Source organism: Trematomus bernacchii, unplaced genomic scaffold (genome assembly GCF_902827165.1).
Source record: "Trematomus bernacchii unplaced genomic scaffold, fTreBer1.1, whole genome shotgun sequence".
In the NCBI taxonomy this organism is placed as follows: Eukaryota; Metazoa; Chordata; class Actinopteri; order Perciformes; family Nototheniidae; genus Trematomus; species Trematomus bernacchii.
In genome coordinates this window covers 64,884-89,545 of record NW_022987786.1, presented here as the reverse complement: position 1 = coordinate 89,545, position 24,662 = coordinate 64,884, and the positions used below count along the sequence as shown (strand labels likewise).

Sequence of the window (24,662 nt, the reverse complement as noted above, 5' to 3'; positions counted from 1 at the left end):
CCATAGGAGACACAACATCCACATATCATCCATAGGAGACACAACATCTACATATCATCCATAGGAGACACAACATCCACATATCATCCAGAGGAGACACAACATCTACATATCATCCTATTGATTTGAACACGATCCGTGTATCCATCATTTCCTGGTCTTCTCTAAAGAAGAGGGACCAATGAAAACGTTGTCATGTTGCCGTTGTTCAGCATGGAAACATTCATTAGCTAACAATGACATTATTGTTCTATTAATATAAAGGGAGGTCAGGTACTCTTTAAAACAGCTGCTAGTTATGGGTACTTTTTACTGAAGTACATTTCAAAGTTCTTTACTTTTACTTGAGTAAAGAAGTTTAGTCAGTACTTCTACTTTTACCAGAGTATTTTTAAACACGAGTATCTGTACATCTACTTGAGTACAGGATGTGTGTACTTCTACTTGAGTAAAGGATGTGTGTACTTCTACTTAAGTAAAGGGTGTGTACTTCTACCTGAGTACAGGATGTGTGTACTTCTACTTGAGTAAAGGATGTGTGTACTTCTACTTGAGTAAAGGATGTGTGTACTTCTACATGAGTAAAGGATGTGTGTACTTCTACCTGAGTAAAGGATGTGTGTACTTCTACATGAGTAAAGGATGTGTGTACTTCTACTTGAGTACAGGATGTGTGTACTTCTACTTGAGTACAGGATGTGTGTACTTGTACCTGAGTAAAGGATGTGTGTACTTCTACCTGAGTAAAGGATGTGTGTACTTGTACCTGAGTAAAGGATGTGTGTACTTCTACCTGAGTAAAGGATGTGTGTACTTGTACCTGAGTAAAGGATGTGTGTACTTCTACATGAGTAAAGGATGTGTGTACTTCTACTTGAGTAAAGGATGTGTGTACTTCTACATGAGTAAAGGATGTGTGTACTTCTACCTGAGTAAAGGATGTGTGTACTTGTACCTGAGTAAAGGATGTGTGTACTTCTACCTGAGTAAAGGATGTGTGTACTTCTACCTGAGTAAAGGATGTGTGTACTTCTACCTGAGTAAAGGATGTGTGTACTTGTACCTGAGTAAAGGATGTGTGTACTTGTACCCTCTCTGCTCCCTGTCGGGAAATTCATTATTTTAACAGCAACAGGTAAGAATGAAACACAACACAGATTCACACAGATTCATAGAATTAAAGATAAAATCGAAGATAAAAACACAATTATATACAGTTAAGTAACTTTAAAATAAGAAATTAATTAAAATGAACATAAATACATATTGGGTCATACATATATAAGTCAATGCAAAGACGCGCTAGATGCAAATTCGTACATAATATTCATAATGTTCACAAGTTTGCTTAAAACCTTCCTGTTGTTCCTGAATGATGTGTTGTATTCAGATCAGGGTGTCAGACTCAAGGCCTCAGTTAATGTGGCCCAGCAAGAGCTCGCAAAGAATATAATATACAATACAATTGGTGTAATTGTTGAATATTTGCTTTCAATTATTTGACTTTCAGACGTAGTTATTCATGAAGTTATTACCCTATCCGATAATAATCCAATGCAGAGGCATTAATGTTATATAATACATTATTTGATATATATTATATATTTATATAGTCTTAAAGTTACAACCGGCCCTTTGAGTGAAACTATAATGCTGAGGAACCCCTGGTTTAGATGAACAGCCTCTGGTGTAATAAAGTGCTGCCTGTAAACATTGGAAAGGTTTAAAACAGAGCCCTGACTACGTGTCGACATTAACCAGTCTGAGATCATCCATCACATTTATCTATCATAGAATCTGTTTTAGGTGTAAACGAGGTTTTTTGACAATAAATAATACAAAAAAAGATAAATAATGAGTTGGAGTTAAATTAAAAGGTTAACCAAGATCTGGGTTTTCATTTAAACGATATGTTGTATAAACAGCATCATGACTCATTAATGAGCTGTCTGATGGCAGCACCGGATGCATTAGATATGTTTAGTTTCATGTATGCTTGCCTGTGTGTGTGCTAGATCCTAATGAAGAACATCAGTCTGTATTGTGGGGGGGTTTACCAGGGGGTGTGAGGCTCTTCAGGATTCAGTGTGAACGGGTCCTCGGGGAAGATGTCCTCGAACGGCTCGTCTTCCTCGTTCTTCGTCACCTGGTCTTCCTCGTTCTTCGTCACCTGGTCTTCCTCGTTCTTCGTCACCTGGTCTTCCTCGTTCTTCGTCACCTGGTCTTCCTCGTTCTTCGTCACCTGGTCTTCCTCGTTCTTCTGGACGGGGCTGAAAGCTCGCGGAGACAAAACCCGCCCGACGTTAAAGCTGGCGACGACCTCGCTGACCCTGTGGGACGTTTACAAAGAATGAAGAGGATGCAAGTGGTTCATCGTATAGCTTCTCCTTATTTAAAGGTCTCCTATTATACTTTTTTTAAGCGTATATTATGGGTCTCAGATATATAAAAAACATGTCTATGAAGTGTTTTGCTCAAAATACCAAATAGGTCATTCTAGCCTCATCTCCCTCTATTTCAGCTGTTACTAAAGTAATGATTCTGAGTCTGTAGCTTTAAAAACGGTTAGGGTTAACCCTAAAAAAGAGAGTAGGTCTCATCAGGAGAATTCTCCCAGCAGAAACTCAGCTAAATGCTGTCCGTAATTAATATCATGTTTCTGAAACAGCTCAAACTCTTTTTCTCTCTCAGGTTTACCACAAGGTGAGAAAAGGTGCATTTTGCATTATAGGAGACCTTTAAATAGGTCTGCTTCTCTTCTATATATCACAGGGCGTAACTCACCCGGCCTCCCTCGCCTCGCAGCGATACTTCCCGAAGGTGTGGGCGGTGGCGATGAAGCTCAACGCGCCGTCAGCTGATCGCAGGAAGTGACTCTGCGGGAGGTTTGTGAAGCAAGAGGACGTCCAGGTCAGAGAGGACGGCTGAGACGGCTTCACACAGGGAAGAATCACCACCTCGTTCACAGCAGCAAAGACCTCTGAAGTGGAGAAAGAACATCAGAATAAACTAAAAGGGAGAGCTAGCTTTAGCCGGGATGCTAGCGAAAAGCGCTGCCCAAAAGTGAGCTAAAGGGAAGAGTCCTAATCCATTCACTTCCTGTCACCTGGTCTGGAGCTCAATGGTTTCCCCAATGTGTTTCTGGTTGTTATCCTGAAATCAGGTCTGTGGTTAACACAACCTGGAGAGATTTTAACGCTTTGTTCTACCACATAAAATATGTCAGTAAATCACCCGTGTCCCTGGGTCACGTTAGCTGTTAGCTGTTAAGTGTTAGCTGTTAGCTGTTAGCGCACTCAAGCTGGTTTCTCCATTCTTACCTACCCTACCTTTAAATGTTAGCTGTTAGCTGTTAAGTGTTAGCTGTTAAGTGTTATAATAATAATATTGGGAGGGATGAAAACCTCTTTAACGGTCACACATGCAGAGCACACAGCACACACAGTGACATTTGTTCTCTGCTTTTAACCCATCCTAGTGCCAGGAGTCTAGTACCAGGAGCAGTGGGCAGCTATTGCACAGCGCTTGGGGAGCAATGGGGGTAGGGGGTTGTCCGGTGCCTTGCTCAAGGGCACCACGGCAGGGCAGGAGGTGAACTGGGACCTCTCCAAGTAGCAGTCCACACTCCATTGTTAGGTCTGTTCGGGGACTTGAACCAGCGACCCTACGGCTAGCTGCTAGCTGTTATCTGTTAGCTGTTAAGTGTCGACTGTTAGCTGATAAATAATAATAATACATTGGATTTGTATAGCGCTTTTCCTAATGCGCAAAGACGCTTTACATAAAATCAGAACAGAAACAGTAGCCTACAAAGAAAACAAAAAACATAAACAGCAGTCCTTATCCAAAGGTGGGGTAGGTAATTTTGGAGAAACCGGCTTGAGATCGCTAGAATTTGAAAATACACAACCGGAGAAAATCTGCCACTTCCTCACAGAGCCCCTCCTCCAACACACACGAACGTGCACATGACCAATGAGGGCACGAGATAAGTTTGTGCACAGATGGAAGGCTGACAGGCAGGTAGGCCATCCAGTTATTTTAGCCGGGCCGGCTCAGATGATTGGCCGTGCTTTTTACAGTACCACGGCTTCCACTGATGATATTTTTTAATGGATTTGTTGTCAAAGCACTTCAGATATTCATTGCTATCGGGATGTTAAGAGCATTCCATGGAATATAACAACAAGTGTATCTCTAGCCGGTTTCTCAAACTTACCTACCCCACCTTTATCTAAGTGGTAGCTATTATCTGTTAGCTGTGAGATGCTAGCTGTTAGCTGCTAAAAGTTACCTGTGTCCCGGATGGCCTTAGTTTCTCCTTGACATTGTACTTTCACGTTTCCGTCCTCCAGGTCCTGAGCCCTGAGGGGGAAACAGCCTGTCAGTCACTACCCAGGAACACATTACACATTACACAACACTACACTACACTACACAACATTACACAACATTACACAACATTACACAACATTACACAACATTACACAACATTACACCACAGCACTCGTCAGTTTATTTCATTACTTTCTCCTGTAAATAATTAGAAGACAGTAATTTAGAAAACAGTTGAGAAGATTTCACCAGTTACAGTGAAATAGAGGGGGAAGAGGCTAGAATGATCTGTTTGGTATTTTGAGCAAAACACTTCATAGACATGTTCATGAGACCTATAATATATGCCTAAAAATAGTAAAATAGGAGACCTTTAAGGTAACTTTCCCCGCTCTGCTCTCCAGCGTGACAGTTAAATAGCAAAACAAACAACTCTAATAGTGATAAAGGTAAGGTACATGTGTGGATGGTTGGCGTCCGGCGCTGTGCAGACGCTTCCGGTCCGGCTCCAGCCACACTGAGGGTCTCGGGCCAGAACACATTGACTGCAGCTGCTGTGGACAGAGCAGCGAGACACCGGGACCCCCGTCACCCCCTCAGACGTCCCCACATACAGCATCCCCTGCAACAGATACTCACTTTCAGAGATGGCAAGAGTAGACACATCCTTTACTCAAGTAGAAGTACAGATACTCGTGTTTAAAAATACTCTGGTAAAAGTAGAAGTACTGACTAAACTTCTTTACTCAAGTCAAAGTAAAGAGGGCTTTGAAATGTACTTCAGTAAAAAGTACCCATAACTAGCAGCTGTTTTAAAGAGTACCTGACCTCCCTTTATATGAATAGAACAATAATGTCATTGTTAGCTAATGAATGTTTCCATGCTGAACAACGGCAACATGACAACGTTTTCATTGGTCCCTCTTCTTTAGAGAAGACCAGGAAATGATGGATACACGGATCGTGTTCAAATCAATAGGCACGCAAATGACTCTAAATAATAATGATCACGCCCACCAAACACACATTCAAACTAAAGGAAACCAGCCTGTTTGGAAATTTGAGAGAGTAGAAAGTACAGGTATTTGGGTTCAACATGTAAGAAGTAGAAAGTACAGGTATTGTGTTCAACATGTAAGAAGTAGAAAGTACAGGTATTTGAGTTCAACATGTAAGAAGTAGAAAGTACAGGTATTTGTGTTCAACATGTAAGAAGTAGAAAGTACAGGTATTTGAGTTCAACATGTAAGAAGTAGAAAGTACAGGTATATTGTACGTTCAACATGTGAGAAGTAGAAAGTACAGGTATTTGTGTTCAACATGTAAGAAGTAGAAAGTACAGTTCACATGTAAGAAGTAGAAAGTACAGGTATTTTGAGTTCAACATGTAAGAAGTAGAAAGTACAGGTATTTGTGTTCAACATGTGAGAAGTAGAAAGTACAGGTATTTGTGTTCAACATGTAAGAAGTAGAAAGTACAGGTATTTGAGTTCAACATGTAAGAAGTAGAAAGTACAGGTATTTGTGTTCAACATGTAAGAAGTAGAAAGTACAGGTATTTGGGTTCAACATGTGAGAAGTAGAAAGTACAGGTATTTGTGTTCAACATGTAAGAAGTAGAAAGTACAGGTATTTGTGTTCAACATGTAAGAAGTAGAAAGTACAGGTATTTGTGTTCAACATGTGAGAAGTAGAAAGTACAGGTATTTGTGTACAACATGTAAGAAGTAGAAAGTACAGGTATTTGTGTTCAACATGTGAGAAGTAGAAAGTACAGGTATTTGTGTTCAACATGTAAGAAGTAGAAAGTACAGGTATTTGTGTTCAACATGTAAGAAGTAGAAAGTACAGGTATTTGGGTTCAACATGTAAGAAGTAGAAAGTACAGGTATTTGTATTCAACATGTAAGAAGTAGAAAGTACAGGTATTTGTGTTCAAAATGTAAGAAGTAGAAAGTACAGGTATTTGTGTTCAACATGTAAGAAGTAGAAAGTACAGGTATTTGTGTTCAACATGTAAGAAGTAGAAAGTACAGGTATTTGGGTTCAACATGTAAGAAGTAGAAAGTACAGGTATTTGTATTCAACATGTAAGAAGTAGAAAGTACAGGTATTTGGGTTCAAAATGTAAGAAGTAGAAAGTTCAGGTATTTGGGTTCAAAATGTAAGAAGTAGAAAGTACAGGTATTTGGGTTCAACATGTAAGAAGTAGAAAGTACAGGTATTTGGGTTCAACATGTAAGAAGTAGAAAGTACAGGTATTTGGGTTCAACATGTAAGAAGTAGAAAGTACAGGTATTTGTGTTCAACATGTAAGAAGTAGAAAGTACAGGTATTTGGGTTCAACATGTAAGAAGTAGAAAGTACAGGTATTTGGGTTCAACATGTAAGAAGTAGAAAGTACAGGTATTTGGGTTCAAAATGTAAGAAGTCAAATTTAAAAGTCTTCAGAAAAATAAGTAGTGGAGTAAAGTACTGATACCAGAAAAATGTACTTAAGGACAGTAACGAAGTATTTGTACTCCACTACTTCCCACCTCTGGTCACTTTGATATGACATACAACGTAAAAGAATATATATAATAAGTGGTTTGGTAAATTGAGTTTATTGAAGGTGTGTCTTTGTTTTTTTTGTCTCTATGTGCAGCATAAAAGCACTGGTTGAGAGGGAGAAAGCTCCAGAGCCAGGTTTCTACTTGGTAAGTCCTCTCAAATTCACTTGTTTTGAATGTATTGTTGAATGAAAGTTTTAATGTGTTTTTTACCACCGACCATTTAAGAGGATATTCCTCTAAATTGGAATAATTAAAATGTCACAACTGAAGTGAGCAGTTTAAGTTAGAATTGAAATGTCACAACTGAAGTGGGCCAGTTGAAGTTAGAATTGAAATGTCACAACTGAAGTGGGCCAGTTGAAGTTAGTATTTAAATGTCACAACTGAAGTGGGCCAGTTGAGGTTAGAATTGAAATGTCACAACTGAAGTGGGCCAGTTGAGGTTAGAATTGAAATGTCACAACTGAAGTGGGCCAGTTGAAGTTAGAATTGAAATGTCACAACTGAAGTGGGCCAGTTGAAGTTAGTATTTAAATGTCACAACTGAAGTGGGCCAGTTGAGGTTAGAATTTAAATGTCACAACTGAAGTGGGACAGTTGAAGTTAGAATTTAAATGTCACAACTGAAGTGGGCCAGTTGAGGTTAGAATTTAAATGTCACAACTGAAGTGGGACAGTTGAAGTTAGAATTTAAATGTCACAACTGAAGTGGGCCAGTTGAGGTTAGAATTTAAATGTCACAACTGAAGTGGGCCAGTTGAATTTAGAATTGAAATGTCAAAACTGAAGTGGGCCAGTTGAGGTTAGAATTTAAATGTCACAACTGAAGTGGGCCAGTTGAGGTTAGAATTTAAATGTCACAACTGAAGTGGGACAGTTGAAGTTAGTATTTAAATGTCACAACTGAAGTGGGCCAGTTGAGGTTAGAATTGAAATGTCACAACTGAAGTGGGCCAGTTGAGGTTAGAATTGAAATGTCACAACTGAAGTGGGCCAGTTGAAGTTAGAATTGAAATGTCACAACTGAAGTGGGCCAGTTGAAGTTAGTATTTAAATGTCACAACTGAAGTGGGCCAGTTGAGGTTAGAATTTAAATGTCACAACTGAAGTGGGACAGTTGAAGTTAGAATTTAAATGTCACAACTGAAGTGGGCCAGTTGAGGTTAGAATTTAAATGTCACAACTGAAGTGGGACAGTTGAAGTTAGAATTTAAATGTCACAACTGAAGTGGGCCAGTTGAGGTTAGAATTTAAATGTCACAACTGAAGTGGGCCAGTTGAATTTAGAATTGAAATGTCAAAACTGAAGTGGGCCAGTTGAGGTTAGAATTTAAATGTCACAACTGAAGTGGGCCAGTTGAGGTTAGAATTTAAATGTCACAACTGAAGTGGGACAGTTGAATTTAGAATTGAAATGTCACAACTGAAGTGGGCCAGTTGAGGTTAGAGTTTAAATATCACAACTGAAGTGGGCCAGTTGAAGTTAGAACGAGAGAAGGTAAAAACCTGTAAAAGTGTGGACCATTTTCTTCAAATAAAATCATCCCACCCTTTTGGATTGGGACAATTTAAAGAAATCTGCGTCCTCTCCTGCTTAAAGGTACGATCGCACACTGCCACACTCACACTCAGGCAGGGCCACACCTCATTACTGATACCAGAATCCTACGGGATCGCTTAAACAGATTTAGCGTGTCGTCTGAATTGAAACAGAAGTTAATTGAACCTGGTTCTTCAGGAGTTAGTAGAGGTGAGACCTTGCTGATCCAGGTGGATCCGAGCCTGGCAGCAAACTTACTTAGACTCAATAGCTTCTGTTAGGTCAATTAGTAGGTCTGAGTAATTGCCGGAATAAATTAACAGGCCTCCCGACTCCAACAATATCATAAACGTTTGTTTGACACAGAGATTATTTTCTGACATAATCCAAAATCCCATGGAGAAATCCCATTGGACCAGGAGATGCTGCCTTCAGGGACCAACACAGAAATACAACATCCCTGCACCTCTCTATAGAGTGGCGAAGTCACGCCCATCTACTTCCTGTCCATGGGACCTTATTTCGGAAAAATTATGCATTGAAGTCAATGGGGAGAGAAAACTTATCTTTCGATCCCGTTTGAATTGTGCCATGAATTACACATATGATGTTTGTCAATCTTAAAAAATCATTTCCATGTCAAAAAAGTCACAGTTTGTCTTAAAACTGTTGAAATATAAGACTTTGAAAAATACGAAACTAGAAAGACTACAAATCCCAGAGTCGCGTAAGTGATGTCACAATTGAGACACTACGATACACGTATAATACCGTATATATACGATCAGCGCCATATAGATAGAATCTATCTATATGGCGCTGGCTAAGATAAGATAACTTTAACAAGATGCCTGTGTGCTTAGTACCAGGTTGTTATCATACCAGCAATGGGTCTTGCTCGTTCTTTCGCTTCCCGTCTGATGAAAGAGGAGTGTGTAGATCAAGTTAGCTACCTAGCTAGTAGCTAGCACGTTAGTTAGCATTACAGCCTTGTCATTTTTATTAGCCTTAACATGAAGTAACATTAAGTAACCCAAAATGTTAAACAGTACGAGTAGTAGTCATATTTCGTGAACCCTTTGAATAGTACTGTCACCGGTGTGATCATTCTATAATACACAATTTAAGCCCGGGGGAGAAATGCTAACGCTAATGCTAGCGATCTTCTCTACTTCATGCTATCTGCACAAATGGTTGACATTAAACATTAAAACGACCGGGCAGTTCAGAGAGAATCAAAGGAAGGCAGGCAGGCAGCTTTGCATGACTTTCTTCAGGACGTGTTTCATTGTGGTGATTAGTGAAGGTAAGCCAATCGTTTTGTTGACAGTAGTGACGGCCATCTTGGTGACGTGTGTTGTTCTGTGAGACCAGAGATGTAGTTCATTGAGCGTTTCACACAAACAAATGTGTTACTTCACAGTTTTACGACACATTTTATTTTTTTTGACTTGCAAAATTATCTTTTAAATTGACAAACATCATATGTGTAATTCGTGGCACAATTCAAACGGGATCGAAAGATAATCTTTCTCTCTCCATTGACTTCAATGCATAACTTTTCCGAAATAAGGTCCCATGGAGGTCCACTGGAAGGGGAGGGACTTCGCCACTCTATACTGCCAAAGATGGCTTAATGCAACTCTAGACACATTAGAACATGGGTAAATACCATCATCATCATCAGACATATAGTAAACCATAAAAAAGGGCTTTAAAACCTAATTTCTGAAAATCAAGTTAATTTTGACTGTTTAGCTAAATATTTCCATCCCTCCAGATGAGTGTTGCGTACCTTTGAGGAGGAGAGGACGATGCTTTTGACGATCTGAGGCTGAGTGAAGACCTGAATCTCCTCAATCACCCGAGATCCTCCAGCCAGCAAAAGCACTTTGTGGAGGAACCCGGACTCTGCAGGATCAGAGAGGACGAACACGGTATTATCAAAATATTTAGATAGAATAGAACAACTGATCAGAATCAGGGACAGGTTTGTTGCCAAGTAGGTTTACACCAACGAGGAACTTGCCTTGGTGAGTATCCTGTCTTGTAAGCATATATTCCTGCTACTGACTGCAGTATTTTTGACTTTCTTTAGAACATTTTAATTATCCAGAAGTTCTATACTGTTTATATTTGATATTATATTTTTCATTTTATTTTTAGTTGTTAATTCTCTATTCCACTATTTTAAGTATTTTAATTGTAATGTCTGAACAGACTGATGATGCTTCTGTAACAAAATAATTTCCCAAATTGGGATAAATAAAGAATATATCTATCTATATTTATATATCTATCTATGGTGCGTAGATAAACACACTAAAAGACGCACAATTTGTTCCCCCGTTTTTAGAGATGTGGGTACGGAGGAAAAGAGAGAGGGTTTTATTTCCGGCACACCGGGGACACATATCCAGGGGTGGTTCTAAGGGGGGCCAACAAAGGCCAGTGCCCCTTAACGCTGACCAGGGACCCCACTCCAAAAAAAAAGGTTACAATATCACAATTTCTTGGAACTAAATCAAATCAGAGATCCGGATGTACAGTGGAGATTAAACTGTTCATTACCTTATAAAAGAAAATACTAATAATATTTATGTTTTTTAATTAAATTGTCACTTAAAGTTACTAAAACAAATACCAATTACTGTATTTCATATTTTGCACAATTACTTTATACTCTTTTAACCCGCTCTTATTGTGCCCCTCTCATGTAATAACCGGCCCCCCTGCCACGCGACTGTACCGCTGATCTGAAGAAACGAGCGGAGCGTCGTCCGACTTCACGCTGCCGCTCGTCAGGAAACTCTTCTTCACTTGAGATAATTCAGAATCTGTAGCGCTGTCCAGCCCACACTGTCAGCAGGACATGGAGGGGGGGTCACACGTTAACATTATCGTAGAAATGTATCACAAGTTCAAATTCAAAGGTTTTATCATCATATGCACATAAGCTACAGTGTAGGAATGGCAATGAAACTCTTCTGACCTGAGCTCCTCCAACAATGCAACGTATATAATAAAATAAAATAAATTGAAAATCCAAATAAAAAAATTGTGCAAAAAGTCTATATACATGCAAATAGAATATGATATGTTCAAGAACAGAATATGAAATGAATTAATTAAGACTAAATTAAATACGGTTTATTGCGGTGACAACTATTTATATAAATAAGTAGATTGCAAGATGACTAACAGATTAATGTTTATTGAGGCACTTCACAGAGCTCAGGTGTTTAATAGTCTTATGGCCTGTGGGATGAAACTGTCCCTGAGTCTGGAGGTTTGTGTCCGGATGCAATTTCTGTGAGAAAATGTACGCCTAGCTACTAAATGTTCTCAGACAGAAGGGTGGACCATTGTCAGGAAATTATCATATTGATCTTAGGTTTGTAATCACCATCTTCGCAAGTTTCGCCCGTCTGGCCAACATTTCAATGGCCTCTAATGTAAATTCTAGCTGAGACCTCCCCCCTTTTGTCTTTGTCCTGTATAAAGTGCTTGTTTTTCTGGAACGGGGTCAGATCTTTGAGCTACATCAGTGGTGCAGGTTATCTGACCTTTCAGCTGGAAATAGATTGATTCTGTTAACCTGTTAAGCCCAGAGCCTGTTTTTCAGGTCTCAGGCTCGAAAACAAATGACTATAACTTTACTTCTAAAAAGGGTAAATTAATAATCTTTGTTCTCAAAGTAATGATAAACCTGTGAGTTGGATGTAGAAAAGTCAGAATCAATATAGATGTTTTTTATTTTAAAGTAAATTCAGATTGAACATAGTAAAAAACTGTAAATTATAGTGTCCGTCCAAAAATTCTTTTTTACTTATAGTGAAAACTACCCTTGGATGATGGGTTAGTAGACTAAAAGCTTTAGGAATCCAAAGTACAACATATAATAAGTACCCTGGATCAAGATTGATGCAAAACAAGTGACCTTTGACCTTTTTAGAGAGATTTAGCAAAAGAAAAACACTTCTGAGGTGATTTGGGTGGAAATGGGCGTTTTTGCCGTTTCTCTGGAACCCATTGGTCGATTTTGGTGATTGACATCTCTTTTTAACCGTTAGAGCCAATAGAATCGAAGGGGGGTTTCAACATACACACACAGGTTAACAAAAAAAAGTGGGGGCTTTGCGCATGCAGTTGGCCGTAAACCGAAACCTATCTCACGCTCTGAAATCTGAAAATGGAAAAGCAGTTTTATTGCTTATGGATTATCAGAAATCATTTCAAAGTGACACAGACACATTGGATTAACCTATGGATCAACTTCAGCAGCGTTTTTATCGTTTTGATGCCATTGAAGACCACTTTTGATCAGACAACGACGAAGGTAAGCCGTATTGCCGTGTTTGCTACCTAGCGCCACATGTTGTGATGTCTGTTTTTGCTTATAATGTCGCGAGTTCTTATCATGGAGTGATGATATGGATACCTATCGATTCTGTGTATTCTCACAATTCTGTGTATTCTCACGATGCTATTCGATATGTTGGATGTGCAGTTACGATAAGTAATAAGGGTGTTATGAGTGAGTTTCTGTGCACACGCCGTTAGCATTTTTTCGCTCGTGGCTAATTGAGAGGGTCAGCGTTAGCTTTGTGGGTTTTTTTGCAAAAAAATTCAAAATGATCAGTTAGCTCAGACACTGTTTCCTACAGATTATGCGTTTTTCCGCCCGGGGACGGGTCGATGGGGTTCAACAGGTTAAGTGTGGAATTTCCACCACAAACATCTTAGAACTCAATCCAACTCAATTAAATGAAAACAGTCAGAATCACTAAGAACAGAAGCAGGCCCAGATTCAAACCCTGAGGGGCGCCGTGTTTTTGTTTTTGTCAAGGAACCACATTTAGTTGATTAATTAGTTTGGATCCTGGCTTTGACTCGTGGTGTGACAGTAACGTCCTCACCTGTCCCAGATGTGAGTGTTTTCCCAGCAGGGAGTTCCACAGGTGTGTTTGTGTGTCGAAGGTCCGGTAGCTTCCATTAAACACCGCCTGGACGTCCTGCAGCTTAAAGACGCAAACCGCTGACTCTGCCCCCGAAGACCTGAAGCAGACGGGAGGGAAAACTGAGAGGCTTTATCTCAGACATAACGACGATACGATAATACTTTAATGGTCAGATCAAGTCTGAAATGTGACTTGCATCACAGCAGCTCCATGTGTAACATCAACAGACAACTATCCAGACACATGAGAAACAAGCAACAAACGTTGAACAGAGAAAAGCTGCTTCTTTCTATTGAGATGTTTACATTTTGGATTGTTTATTTCCAGTCTTTTAATTTCTCTAATTGTTCAATGCCTGGTCTTTTTATGCTTCTGCAACGCAAACATTTCCCAAATTGGGATCAAGAAAGTACTTCTTATCTTATCTTATCTTATCTTATCTTATGTACCTTCCGCTGACATTGTGAGGTTCGGCCTTTAAAAGTTAGTGAATGAATAAGCAGAGAGAGAATAAGGAAGCAAAATCGAACATATCTACTTCCTCCCAAAAGCAGAAGAGGTGATCGTGACTGCCTGATCTGCACTGCGCTGCGAGAGTTGGTCCTCCTGTTGGACCGCTACGTACAGCAAGAGGGACATTTACGTACTGATCTAATAACACAGTTTCGTCTTGAATCAACTTTCTTTTATGAAAAGTCATTTCCCTTTTCCAGGAATCTCAACAGAAAAAGTTTGGCCAGACTAATACATTTCTAATGCTAAATAAATGAAAACCATTCACAGTTCAGAATTAGATATTAATGATTAATGCCATAAATGATTGCATACATTTAGTTTCTTATTTCTCCAGTGTGATAGCTAACAGAAGTTAAATCCACTTCTCTTATTATAAGAATGTACTTAACCCACTAAAAGGATTTATTCTCAAATAATAAGGAAATTAAGTTGTAAAAACAATAACTTTATCTCTCTCTCTCGTTCAGATCAATGTGGTCGGGGTTTTTCTCTTCTTTGTGAAACGCCGCTGTGTGAGATGCCCTGCAGTACGTAGCCGTCCAATAAGGAGGACCAACTCGAGCTTGCGCAGTAAAAATCGGGCAGAAACAGTGATCCACCGCTGGCTCCCTACCACTGCGAGGTGAAGACGCCGTAGAACAGCGTCTCTGAGGAGCTGTCGCCCTCCGGTGGTGGGAGGGTGAAGACGTGCTGCAGGACGTTGAAGGGAAGCTGTCTGGGAACCTGGCAGAGCAGCGGCGCTTTAGCGAAGGACGTCCACTTATTCTGGAGAGTCCGCTGCCCCCCCACATCGTCCTGTGGAGACAACGCAGCAACGTGTTATACATTCAGATATCTGAACCCAGAAGAACCCGGACCCATTTATACCTTTGGGGAAATTATGTGGAACATAATTTAGACTTAATAATAGACCACATCGAACACATTTCAGACAAGTAAACCCCCCCCCTACTGTTAGAGATCTGAAAAGTTACATATATGTCACATTGGGCGTTAATGGTAAAGTAATGCTTATTAATAACTTAATTAATGAGGATTGTTTTTTGGTTTAAATTTGTTTTAACATTCTTTGAATTGAAGAATATAGAATACGCAGCAACATGTTACACATTTATCTTTAAGTGGTGTCACTCGATTAAAAAACATCCCTGTAGCTTTTTTCCGAATACATTTTCTTTTCTTTCTCAAAATTCTTTTTTTTCCTTCAAAATCCTGACTTTTTTCAGAATTCCGAAAATGTTCTCAACATTCTGAGTTTTTCTTTTTCCTCGAAATTCTGACATTATTCCAAATTCTGACTTTTTTCAGAATCCCGATTATTTTTTTTCTCATAATTTCCGGGGTTTTTTTCTAAAAATTCTGACATTTTTCAAAATCCCGAATCCCGGGACTCAATAATAAAAAGACACGATAGACAAGAAAATATGCAAATAAAACGATTTAAAATACAACACAATACCATAAAATGTAAGACAGTCTTGCACTAATGTACATTCTCAAGATATTGAAGGGACTGTTATTTTGTATATATTGATTGTTGTGTTTTTATTTATGTCTTAATATGTGTATACTTTACGAATAAAGGTATTCTGATTCTGATTCTGAATAATAACAATAATAATAACAATTATTATAATAATAATAATAAATAATAATAATGTCAATTATAATAATAATAATGATAATAATAATGATAATAATAATAATAATGATAATAATAATGATAATAATAATAATAAATATAATAATATAATAATGATAAATATAATAATAATGATATATTAATCATAACAATAAATACAATAATCATAAATATAATAATGACAATTATAATAATAATACATAATAGTAATAAATATAATAATAATAATAATAATAAATACAATAATAATAATAATAATAAGAACAAATTATAATTATTATAACAAAATTATAATAAAACTAATAATAGTAAGTTAAATAAATATACAAATAAATGTAAACTATAATAATAACAAAATAGCAATAATAATATTTGTAATGTTGAAACAATAAATAAATAAATACATTAGTAAATAATTATAATAACAATAATAAATGAATACATTCAAAGTTTGATTTGTTGAGGTTTTTGTGTTTGTTTAAAAGGTTTCAGACAGCTCAACTTCCTGTTTCCTATCAACGATAATTCACTTCCTCTTTTAGCAAAACAAAAAATATAATGTCTGGAAGAACTTCTCACTTCTGTGTTTCTTTTGAACTTTTGATCCTGTTTCTACAAACTCTGCATATTTTAAATGTCAAGCTGAACAAAAATCCGGCCATCCCATAAACTGAAGGTGTCATTTGTAAAAAAAGAAGAAAGTCTGAATTTATTCTAATAAAAAAATCGGAATAGACGAGAGTAACACCTACGACACTTCCGGACGAAAATGACGGCCCCACCCACTTTTGGGGGAAAACAACGCTTTGAATGGCGGTCAATACCAATTCTGAAGTTTTTGCCAATCCAATCAGACATTTTTGAAAACCGTGGATTTTTGGATCTTCAAAGAGCCCGATTACGATGGCCATTCAGGCAAACTATTACATTAAATCATTGGAAATCGACGATCGGGCTCGATATATGGTTAAATTAAAATCAGTAGGCGAGGCCGTAATTTCGCCAGTGGAAAATAATAGTCTTATCATGCCAAAAAGCTGCTGTGTCGTTTATTGCTCCTCAAACATTAAAACAAATCCAGAGTTCAGTGTTTCTGTACTTCCTCTAAGAAAAAAGGACAGTTTAGAGCTCTGTGGCTTCAGGCTTGACAGCGTTGGTTTCCCCAAAAGTGGGCGGGGCATTAAAGTGACGTAGATGTGACTGTCATCTATGGACATCGATCGCTTACTGCTATATTTAAGGTGTTTTTATGTAAAGGAACCCTTAACTGAGACTGTAAGAGACACCTGAACTGAAGGTATTTTTATTTAAGGGAACCCTTAACTAAGACTTTAAGAGACACCTGAACTTAAGGTGTTTTTATTTAAAGGAACCCTTAACTGAGACTGTAAGAGACACCTGAACTGAAGGTGTTTTTATTTAAGGGAACCCTTAACTAAGACTTTAAGAGACACCTGAACTTAAGGTGTTTTTATCTAAAGGAACCCTTAACTGAGACTTTAAGAGACACCTGAACTTAAGGTGTTTTTATGTAAAGGAACCCTTAACTGAGACTGTAAGAGACACCTGAACTGAAGGTGTTTTTATTTAAGGGAACCCTTAACTAAGACTTTAAGAGACACCTGAACTTAAGGTGTTTTTATGTAAAGGAACCCTTAACTGAGACTGTAACCCCTAGATTCCACCGGGTCCGTCTGCGTCGCGTTACGGCTGCGCCGCGGTTTTGGTCCGGCCTCCTCCGGCGTCATACCCTACCAGGCGCGTTTCAGAAGCATTTCAGAAGCGGAGAGTCTTGCCTGCCGGCTCGCAGTTTTTGTTGATTTGGGCATATTTCCTGGACAGGCTACTTTGTACAGACAAAGTTAATAATAACTGTAATATTCCAGTTATAAACGACATGAATCAAAGATGTGTTGCTGTATTTTAGTGGTAAAAAAAATGCATTCATCATCGTAATTATTCTATATATATAATTTACACAGTGCCTGTAAACCGGAGGAGAACGCTGGCATTTCTCCTCCTACTTGAAAGACTACGGAGGGATAGGGTCTGCAAAATTAGTTTGTGTGTGTGTATATATATAGGTCTATATAGCTCTGAACGTTCCACTTCCTGCCTGCCCGACCTTACGTTACGGCTGCGCCGCGACAAAAATAGGATTCGATCCTAATTTTAGAAAAGCCCTGCGCCGAGCCGCTTCTGGGACGCTTCTGGGACGCGTCTGAGCCGTAACGCGCCGCGTGTGGTGGAATAGCACCCATTGACTAGAGTGGCCGCGATCACCTTGAGCACCGCGGCGCAGCCGTAACGCGTCCGTAACGCGCCGCAGACGGACCCGGTGGAATCTAGGGGTAAGAGACACCTGAACTGAAGGTGTTTTTATTTAAGGGAACCCTTAACTAAGACTTTAAGACACACCTGAACTTAAGGTGTTTTTATCTAAAGGAACCCTTAACTGAGACTTTAAGAGACACCTGAACTTAAGGTGTTTTTATCTAAAGGAACCCTTAACTGAGACTTTAAGAGACACCTGAACGTAAGGTGTTTTTATGTAAAGGAACCCTTAACTGAGACTGTAAGAGACACCTGAACTGAAGGTGTTTTTATTTAAGGGAACCCTTAACTAAGACTTTAAGAGACACCTGAACTTAAGGTGTTTTTATCTAAAGGAACCCTTAACTGACACTTTAAGAGACACCTGAACTTAAGGTGTTTTTATCTAAAGGAACCCTTAACTGAGACTTTAAGAGACACCTGAACTTAAGGTGTTTTTATGTAAAGGAACCCTTAACTGAGACTGTAAGAGACACCTGAACTGAAGGTGTTTTTATTTAAGGGAACCCTTAACTAAGACTTTAAGAGACACCTGAACTTAAGGTGTTTTTATTTAAAGGAACTCTTAACTGAGACTTTAAGAGACACCTGAACGCACCATCAGCATGAGCAAATGTGGTGAAATGTAATCCTGAAGTTATGGGATGAATGTTGTATAAGATAAGAAAACAAACGACCTGGGTTATAGGTTAGGGACCAGAAAGACGTGTTATACCTTTTGCAGAAGTATTTGTTGTTAAAAATGTGAATATAGCACTTAATAAAGTTTGTAATCACCTCAGCGTCCTTCCCTTTATTCTGACACTCTGTGATTTCACTCTGAGACGGACGCCACTCCACCTGGAGACAGAAAGAGAAAACACTAAACATCCATCATCACCACAAAGCATCATGGGGGATATAGTAGACGGGGCTCACCTTTCTCTTCAGGCTGATGACATCACTCTGGCTGACGTCCAATGAGAACACCGCGTCTCGAGCCCCGACGAATAGCGTGGAGCCGTCGTCGCTTAGCAACAAGGTCGTGCTGTTCAGGAGGTCGGGGGGGCGGAAGAAGACCAGGGGGCGCTCTGCAGAGTCTGAACACACACACACGCACACACACACACACACACACACACACACACACACACACACACACAGTTTAACAGGCAGAGATGGCAAGAGTACACACATCCTTTACTCAAGTAGAAGTACAGATACTCGTGTTTGAAAATACTCTGGTAGAAGTAGAAGTACTGACTAAACTTCTTTACTCAAGTTAAAGTAAAGAAGTTTGGGCTTTGAAATGCACTTAAAGGTGACCTATCATGCAAAATGCACTTGTGTACGTCTTTTCTACATGAATATGTGTCCCCGGTGTTCCAGGGAACTCACCAAGTGTCAGAAAACACAACCCTCTCTATTTTCCTCCATACCCAAATCTCTAAAAAAGGGGCTGCAACGGATCTGATAAAAACTGATCCAGATTTGAACACTGTCCTGACGTCAGGACGGTGGCGCTACGGCTATTGGGTCAACTCCACCAATCAGGAGGAGACAGCCACGGCCATTGCCGTTCGAAAGCGCTGGAGACGCTGTAGTACATATGCCAGGCCAGTAGATGGTGCTGTTCTCACTGAATCTGCCCAGAGCTAGAAATGGTCAAATAGAGCGAAATGAGGCATGGCTAAAATGCATGATCTGTTTGGTATTTTGAAAAAAAAAAAGTATAAATATGCCTTATATAGGTATGGTCCTACAATATATTATTCAAATATAGCATGATAGGTCCACTTTAAGTAAAAAGTACCCATAACTAGCAGCTGTTTTAAAGAGTACCTGACATCCCTTTATATGAATAGAACAATAATGTCATTGTTAGCTAATGAATGTTTCCATGCTGAACAACGGCAACATGACAACGTTTTCATTGGTCCCTCTTCTTTAGAGAAGACCAGGAAATGATGGATACACGGATCGTGTTCAAATCAATAGGCACGCAATGACTCTAAATAATAATGATCACGCCACCAAACACACATTCAAACTAAAGGAACCAGCCTGTTTGGAAAATGTGAGAAGTAGAAAGTACAGGTATTTGGGTTCAACATGTAAGAAGTAGAAAGTACAGGTATTTGTGTTCAACATGTAAGAAGTAGAAAGTACAGGTATTTGGGTTCAACATGTAAGAAGTAGAAAGTACAGGTATTTGTGTTCAACATGTAAGAAGTAGAAAGTACAGGTATTTGTGTTCAACATGTGAGAAGTAGAAAGTACAGGTATTTGTGTTCAACATGTAAGAAGTAGAAAGTACAGGTATTTGTGTTCAACATGTAAGAAGTAGAAAGTACAGGTATTTGTGTTCAACATGTAAGAAGTAGAAAGTACAGGTATTTGTGTTCAAAATGTAAGAAGTAGAAAGTACAGGTATTTGTGTTCAAAATACCATCTCAAAAACATTGCCAGACTCCGCCCCTCACTGTCTGACTCAGTGGCAGAAACACTCATACACGCCTTCATCACATCCCGTCTGGACTACTGCAATGGAGTCCTGTCCGGGGTTCCCAGCTAAACCCTGGCCAGGCTCCAATATGTCCAGAACTCTGCCGCCAGGCTTCTCACCCGCACTAAGCCATGGCAACACATCACCCCCACCCTCATCCACCTCCACTGGCTGCCGGTCAAGTCCCGGATTCACTACAAAACACTCCTCCTCACGTACAAGTCCCTCCATACCCTCGCCCCCCAGTACCTAACAGACCTCCTACATCCCTACACCCCCTCTCGGAGTCTGCGGTCCTCCGACACGGGCCTGCTCTCCATCCCCCGCTCTCGCCTTCGTACTGTGGGTGACAGGGCGTTCAGTGTTGCGGCCCCCACCCTCTGGAATGCACTTCCTGCATATCATCCATAGGAGACACAACATCCACATATCATCCATAGGAGACAACATCTACATATCATCCATAGGAGACACAACATCCACATATCATCCATAGGAGACACAACATCCACATATCATCCAGAGGAGACACAACATCTACATATCATCCATAGGAGACACAACATCCACATATCATCCATAGGAGACACAACATCCACATATCATCCATAGGAGACAACACAACATCCACATATCATCCATAGGAGACACAACATCTACATATCATCCATAGGAGACACAACATCTACATATCATCCATAGGAGACACAACATCTACATATCATCCATAGGAGACACAACATCCACATATCATCCATAGGAGACACAACATCTACATATCATCCATAGGAGACACAACATCTACATATCATCCATAGGAGACACAACATCTACATATCATCCATAGGAGACACAACATCTACATATCATCCAGAGGAGACACAACATCCACATATCATCCATAGGAGACACAACATCCACATATCATCCATAGGAGACAACATCTACATATCATCCATAGGAGACACAACATCCACATATCATCCATAGGAGACACAACATCCACATATCATCCATAGGAGACACAACATCCACATATCATCCATAGGAGACACAACATCTACATATCATCCATAGGAGACACAACATCCACATATCATCCAGAGGAGACACAACATCTACATATCATCCATAGGAGACACAACATCCACATATCATCCATAGGAGACACAACATCCACATATCATCCAGAGGAGACACAACATCTACATATCATCCATAGGAGACACAACATCTACATATCATCCAGAGGAGACACAACATCTACATATCATCCATAGGAGACACAACATCCACATATCATCCATAGGAGACACAACATCTACATATCATCCATAGGAGACACAACATCCACATATCATCCATAGGAGACACAACATCTACATATCATCCATAGGAGACACAACATCCACATATCATCCATAGGAGACACAACATCTACATATCATCCATAGGAGACACAACATCCACATATCATCCATAGGAGACACAACATCCACATATCATCCATAGGAGACACAACATCCACATATCATCCATAGGAGACACAACATCCACATATCATCCATAGGAGATGACACAACATTAACCCAGTAAGGTGTTAGCATTTTTCGCTCGTTGCTAATTCAGAGGCTCAGTGTTAGCATTGTGGGTTTTCTTTTGAAAAAAAAAAAAAAAAAGATCAGTTAGATGAGTTTCTTCCCGTTACATGGATATAAAACATTCATAGTTTATTAAATGAACATGCCCTCAGACACTGTTTCCTGCAAGATGTTGCGGCAATGCCCCGGTACCGGGGCCTCTCGGGCTTAACAAGTTAAAGCAGGGGTGGGGAACCTTTTTCCTCTCAAGGGCCATTTCAATTTTTTCAACATCCTCCGAGGACCGTACAAATTATTTACCTCTGCTTAAAATTACTAAAATCACAGCCCATTCATTTGGCCTTTCTTTCATGCTGTGCAAAGAAAAAGCAACCTCTTAATCCAGATATCTCACCATGACTCGCGCATGCATGCACGTGCACGGTGTGGCAGGACCACCACAACAGAAAGATATGGACACAAGATGTGTGCAATTTAGTTTACTATCCATGTGAATATGATTTAAGTGGGGGGGGGGACCTAACCTTGAAGTTAAAAGCATCAATCTGGTGCACTTTGAGAGCAAAATTAAGAGATCTATGGATACATCTCTCAACACCCATATGAAACAGAACTGGAAGCAGATTTTCTTTTTCTTTATGGATATTTCACAAATCACTCTCCTTTCAAACTGTATTCTTGTTTATTAATAACAACTTTTTTTTACTGTCATATAGTATGTTATACCTGTTTACTTTATTCTCTTATTGTTGTATAACTATAATGATCATATAAAGATGTGCCTTTACCTCACTGGTTGGAGAAAAAGCTTCTTATATTCGTTAGCATAGCTAGCTAACCAGATGCTAATAACAACAAAGTTATTGACTGCCGTGAAGGCAGCATACAGACAGCATCATTTCCACAGAATGATTTTCCTTAAAGAGACAGTCACCTCCTGACCTGAGAACGAGTCTGGAATTATAACAACACAAATATTCTACAGAGTGTTTTTAATTATATAATCACAGATATAAAAACACCTTTCTACTTCAAAGATCCTCAAACCTGCATTTTTTTTTAATAATGTGATGGTGAAATAAACGTTTTTAAGTGTACAAGAAAGAGAGGAGATAAAAACACGTCAACGTTTAAAAACTGCAGATGTTTCAGATATCAGTAAAACACACACAGCTAGAATAACACAAGTGGCGGGACAAAGAGAAATAATGAAAACAAAACAGTGATTTTTTACATTTTTAATTTGAGATGCGAGGAGGAAGTGGTTTTAAAGACAATTAATTGAAACTATAATAAGATCTTCTTATTAAATTATAAAAAAATATAAACATTTTCATGTCTTTCTTCCATTCACAGCAGGGTTCATTCTGTTTAAATCTACACTCATATATTCACTGTGTTCAGAACATTAAAACACGAGAGACAGGATTTAATATTCAGCTCGACCCCTGATCCAATACACAGAACATCAACAGGTATATTAACACAAAACATCCACAATAAAGACAGTGGAGGGATTCAAGATGCATTTAAACATCAGTATTAACACCAAATATATGACGTCTCTTCACCTAAAGATGTCTTCTTTCCAGATATTCCTCTATTTATCTCAATCATCCAGCCCCTTCACTTTCCCCTTTATTCATGCATTTAACTTAAGAAAATGAAACCTAGAAAATCTAAAGTGGACCTATTATGCTATATTTGAAACATATATTGTCGGGCCAGACCTATACAAAACATGTCTGTGAAGTTTTTTGCTTAAAATACCAAACAGATCCCCCGTTGTAGCCATGCCTCATACTGCTCAAACCACTCCTTTGAAGCCCTGTTAGAGAAACACGGATTCTGGGTCCTTAGCTTTAAAAAAAAAAAGAGGAGGCGGAGCTAATGCCTGATCAGAATTCTACCGGAGATAAAGTTACATTTTGCTGTGATAAAATGCCATTCTGTTCTAAACCACATCAAGGATTATTTCTGAAACAGTATGGAGCTCAAATGCTTTCTCTCTCTCAGGTTTATCACAAGGTGAGTTCCTTTTTTTATTTCCTGCTTTTCCTGTGCTCTCCACAGTACAGGTTAGCTCTGAGTGTTAGCGAGGCTTGCTAATGTAAACACAGACGAGTTTACGTCCAAAACACGTCAGGCATTGTTTCTGACAGCAACTTTCTGTAGGTCCACCATCCGAAATTACGTCATATCGTCAGCAAATCTGTATCAGCTCGTTGTACCCCCGTTTTTAAAAGATGTGGGTACGGAGGAAAAGAGAAAGGGTTTTATTTGTTGGCGCTGCGTGAGTTCCCCGACGCACCGGGGACACATGGTTATGTATAAAAGACATCAACAAGTGCATTTTGCATGATAGGTCCCCTTTAAGGTAAATATCCAGTTTTTGTTCATATTGCAATGTACATTTTTTTGCACGATATTTAAAGATCAGATTGATGTTAAAACTACGGTATTTCAAAGATATATTATATTACATGACATGTCACTTGTTAGACGCTTTTATCCAAAGCGACTTACATACTCAATACTGTGGGCAATCCCCACAGGAGCACTTTGGGGTGAAGTGTCTCAGGGACACAACGACATGCTGACTGCAGTGGGGTTTGAACCTGTGCTCCCCTGATCCCAACACCAACGCTCTAGTTCACTGCGCCACAGCCGCCCAATCCAGCGATTTTAAATGA

The 24,662-nt window shown here is 39.2% G+C and overlaps 1 protein-coding gene across 1 annotated transcript; it reads right to left on the bottom strand.

The window, feature by feature from the left end:
• Positions 1-1,873: 1,873 nt before the first annotated feature.
• On the bottom strand, positions 1,874-20,373 carry LOC117497538 (semaphorin-4A-like). Its single transcript, XM_034149505.1, is given in 12 exon segments — positions 1,874-2,330; positions 2,785-2,980; positions 4,295-4,365; positions 4,794-4,957; positions 10,226-10,341; positions 10,445-10,454; positions 11,101-11,289; positions 13,350-13,488; positions 14,521-14,702; positions 18,661-18,723; positions 18,802-18,962; positions 20,346-20,373. Coding segments are annotated over 12 exon segments (1,596 nt in total). The 3' UTR covers positions 1,874-2,053.
• Positions 20,374-24,662: the final 4,289 nt, after the last annotated feature.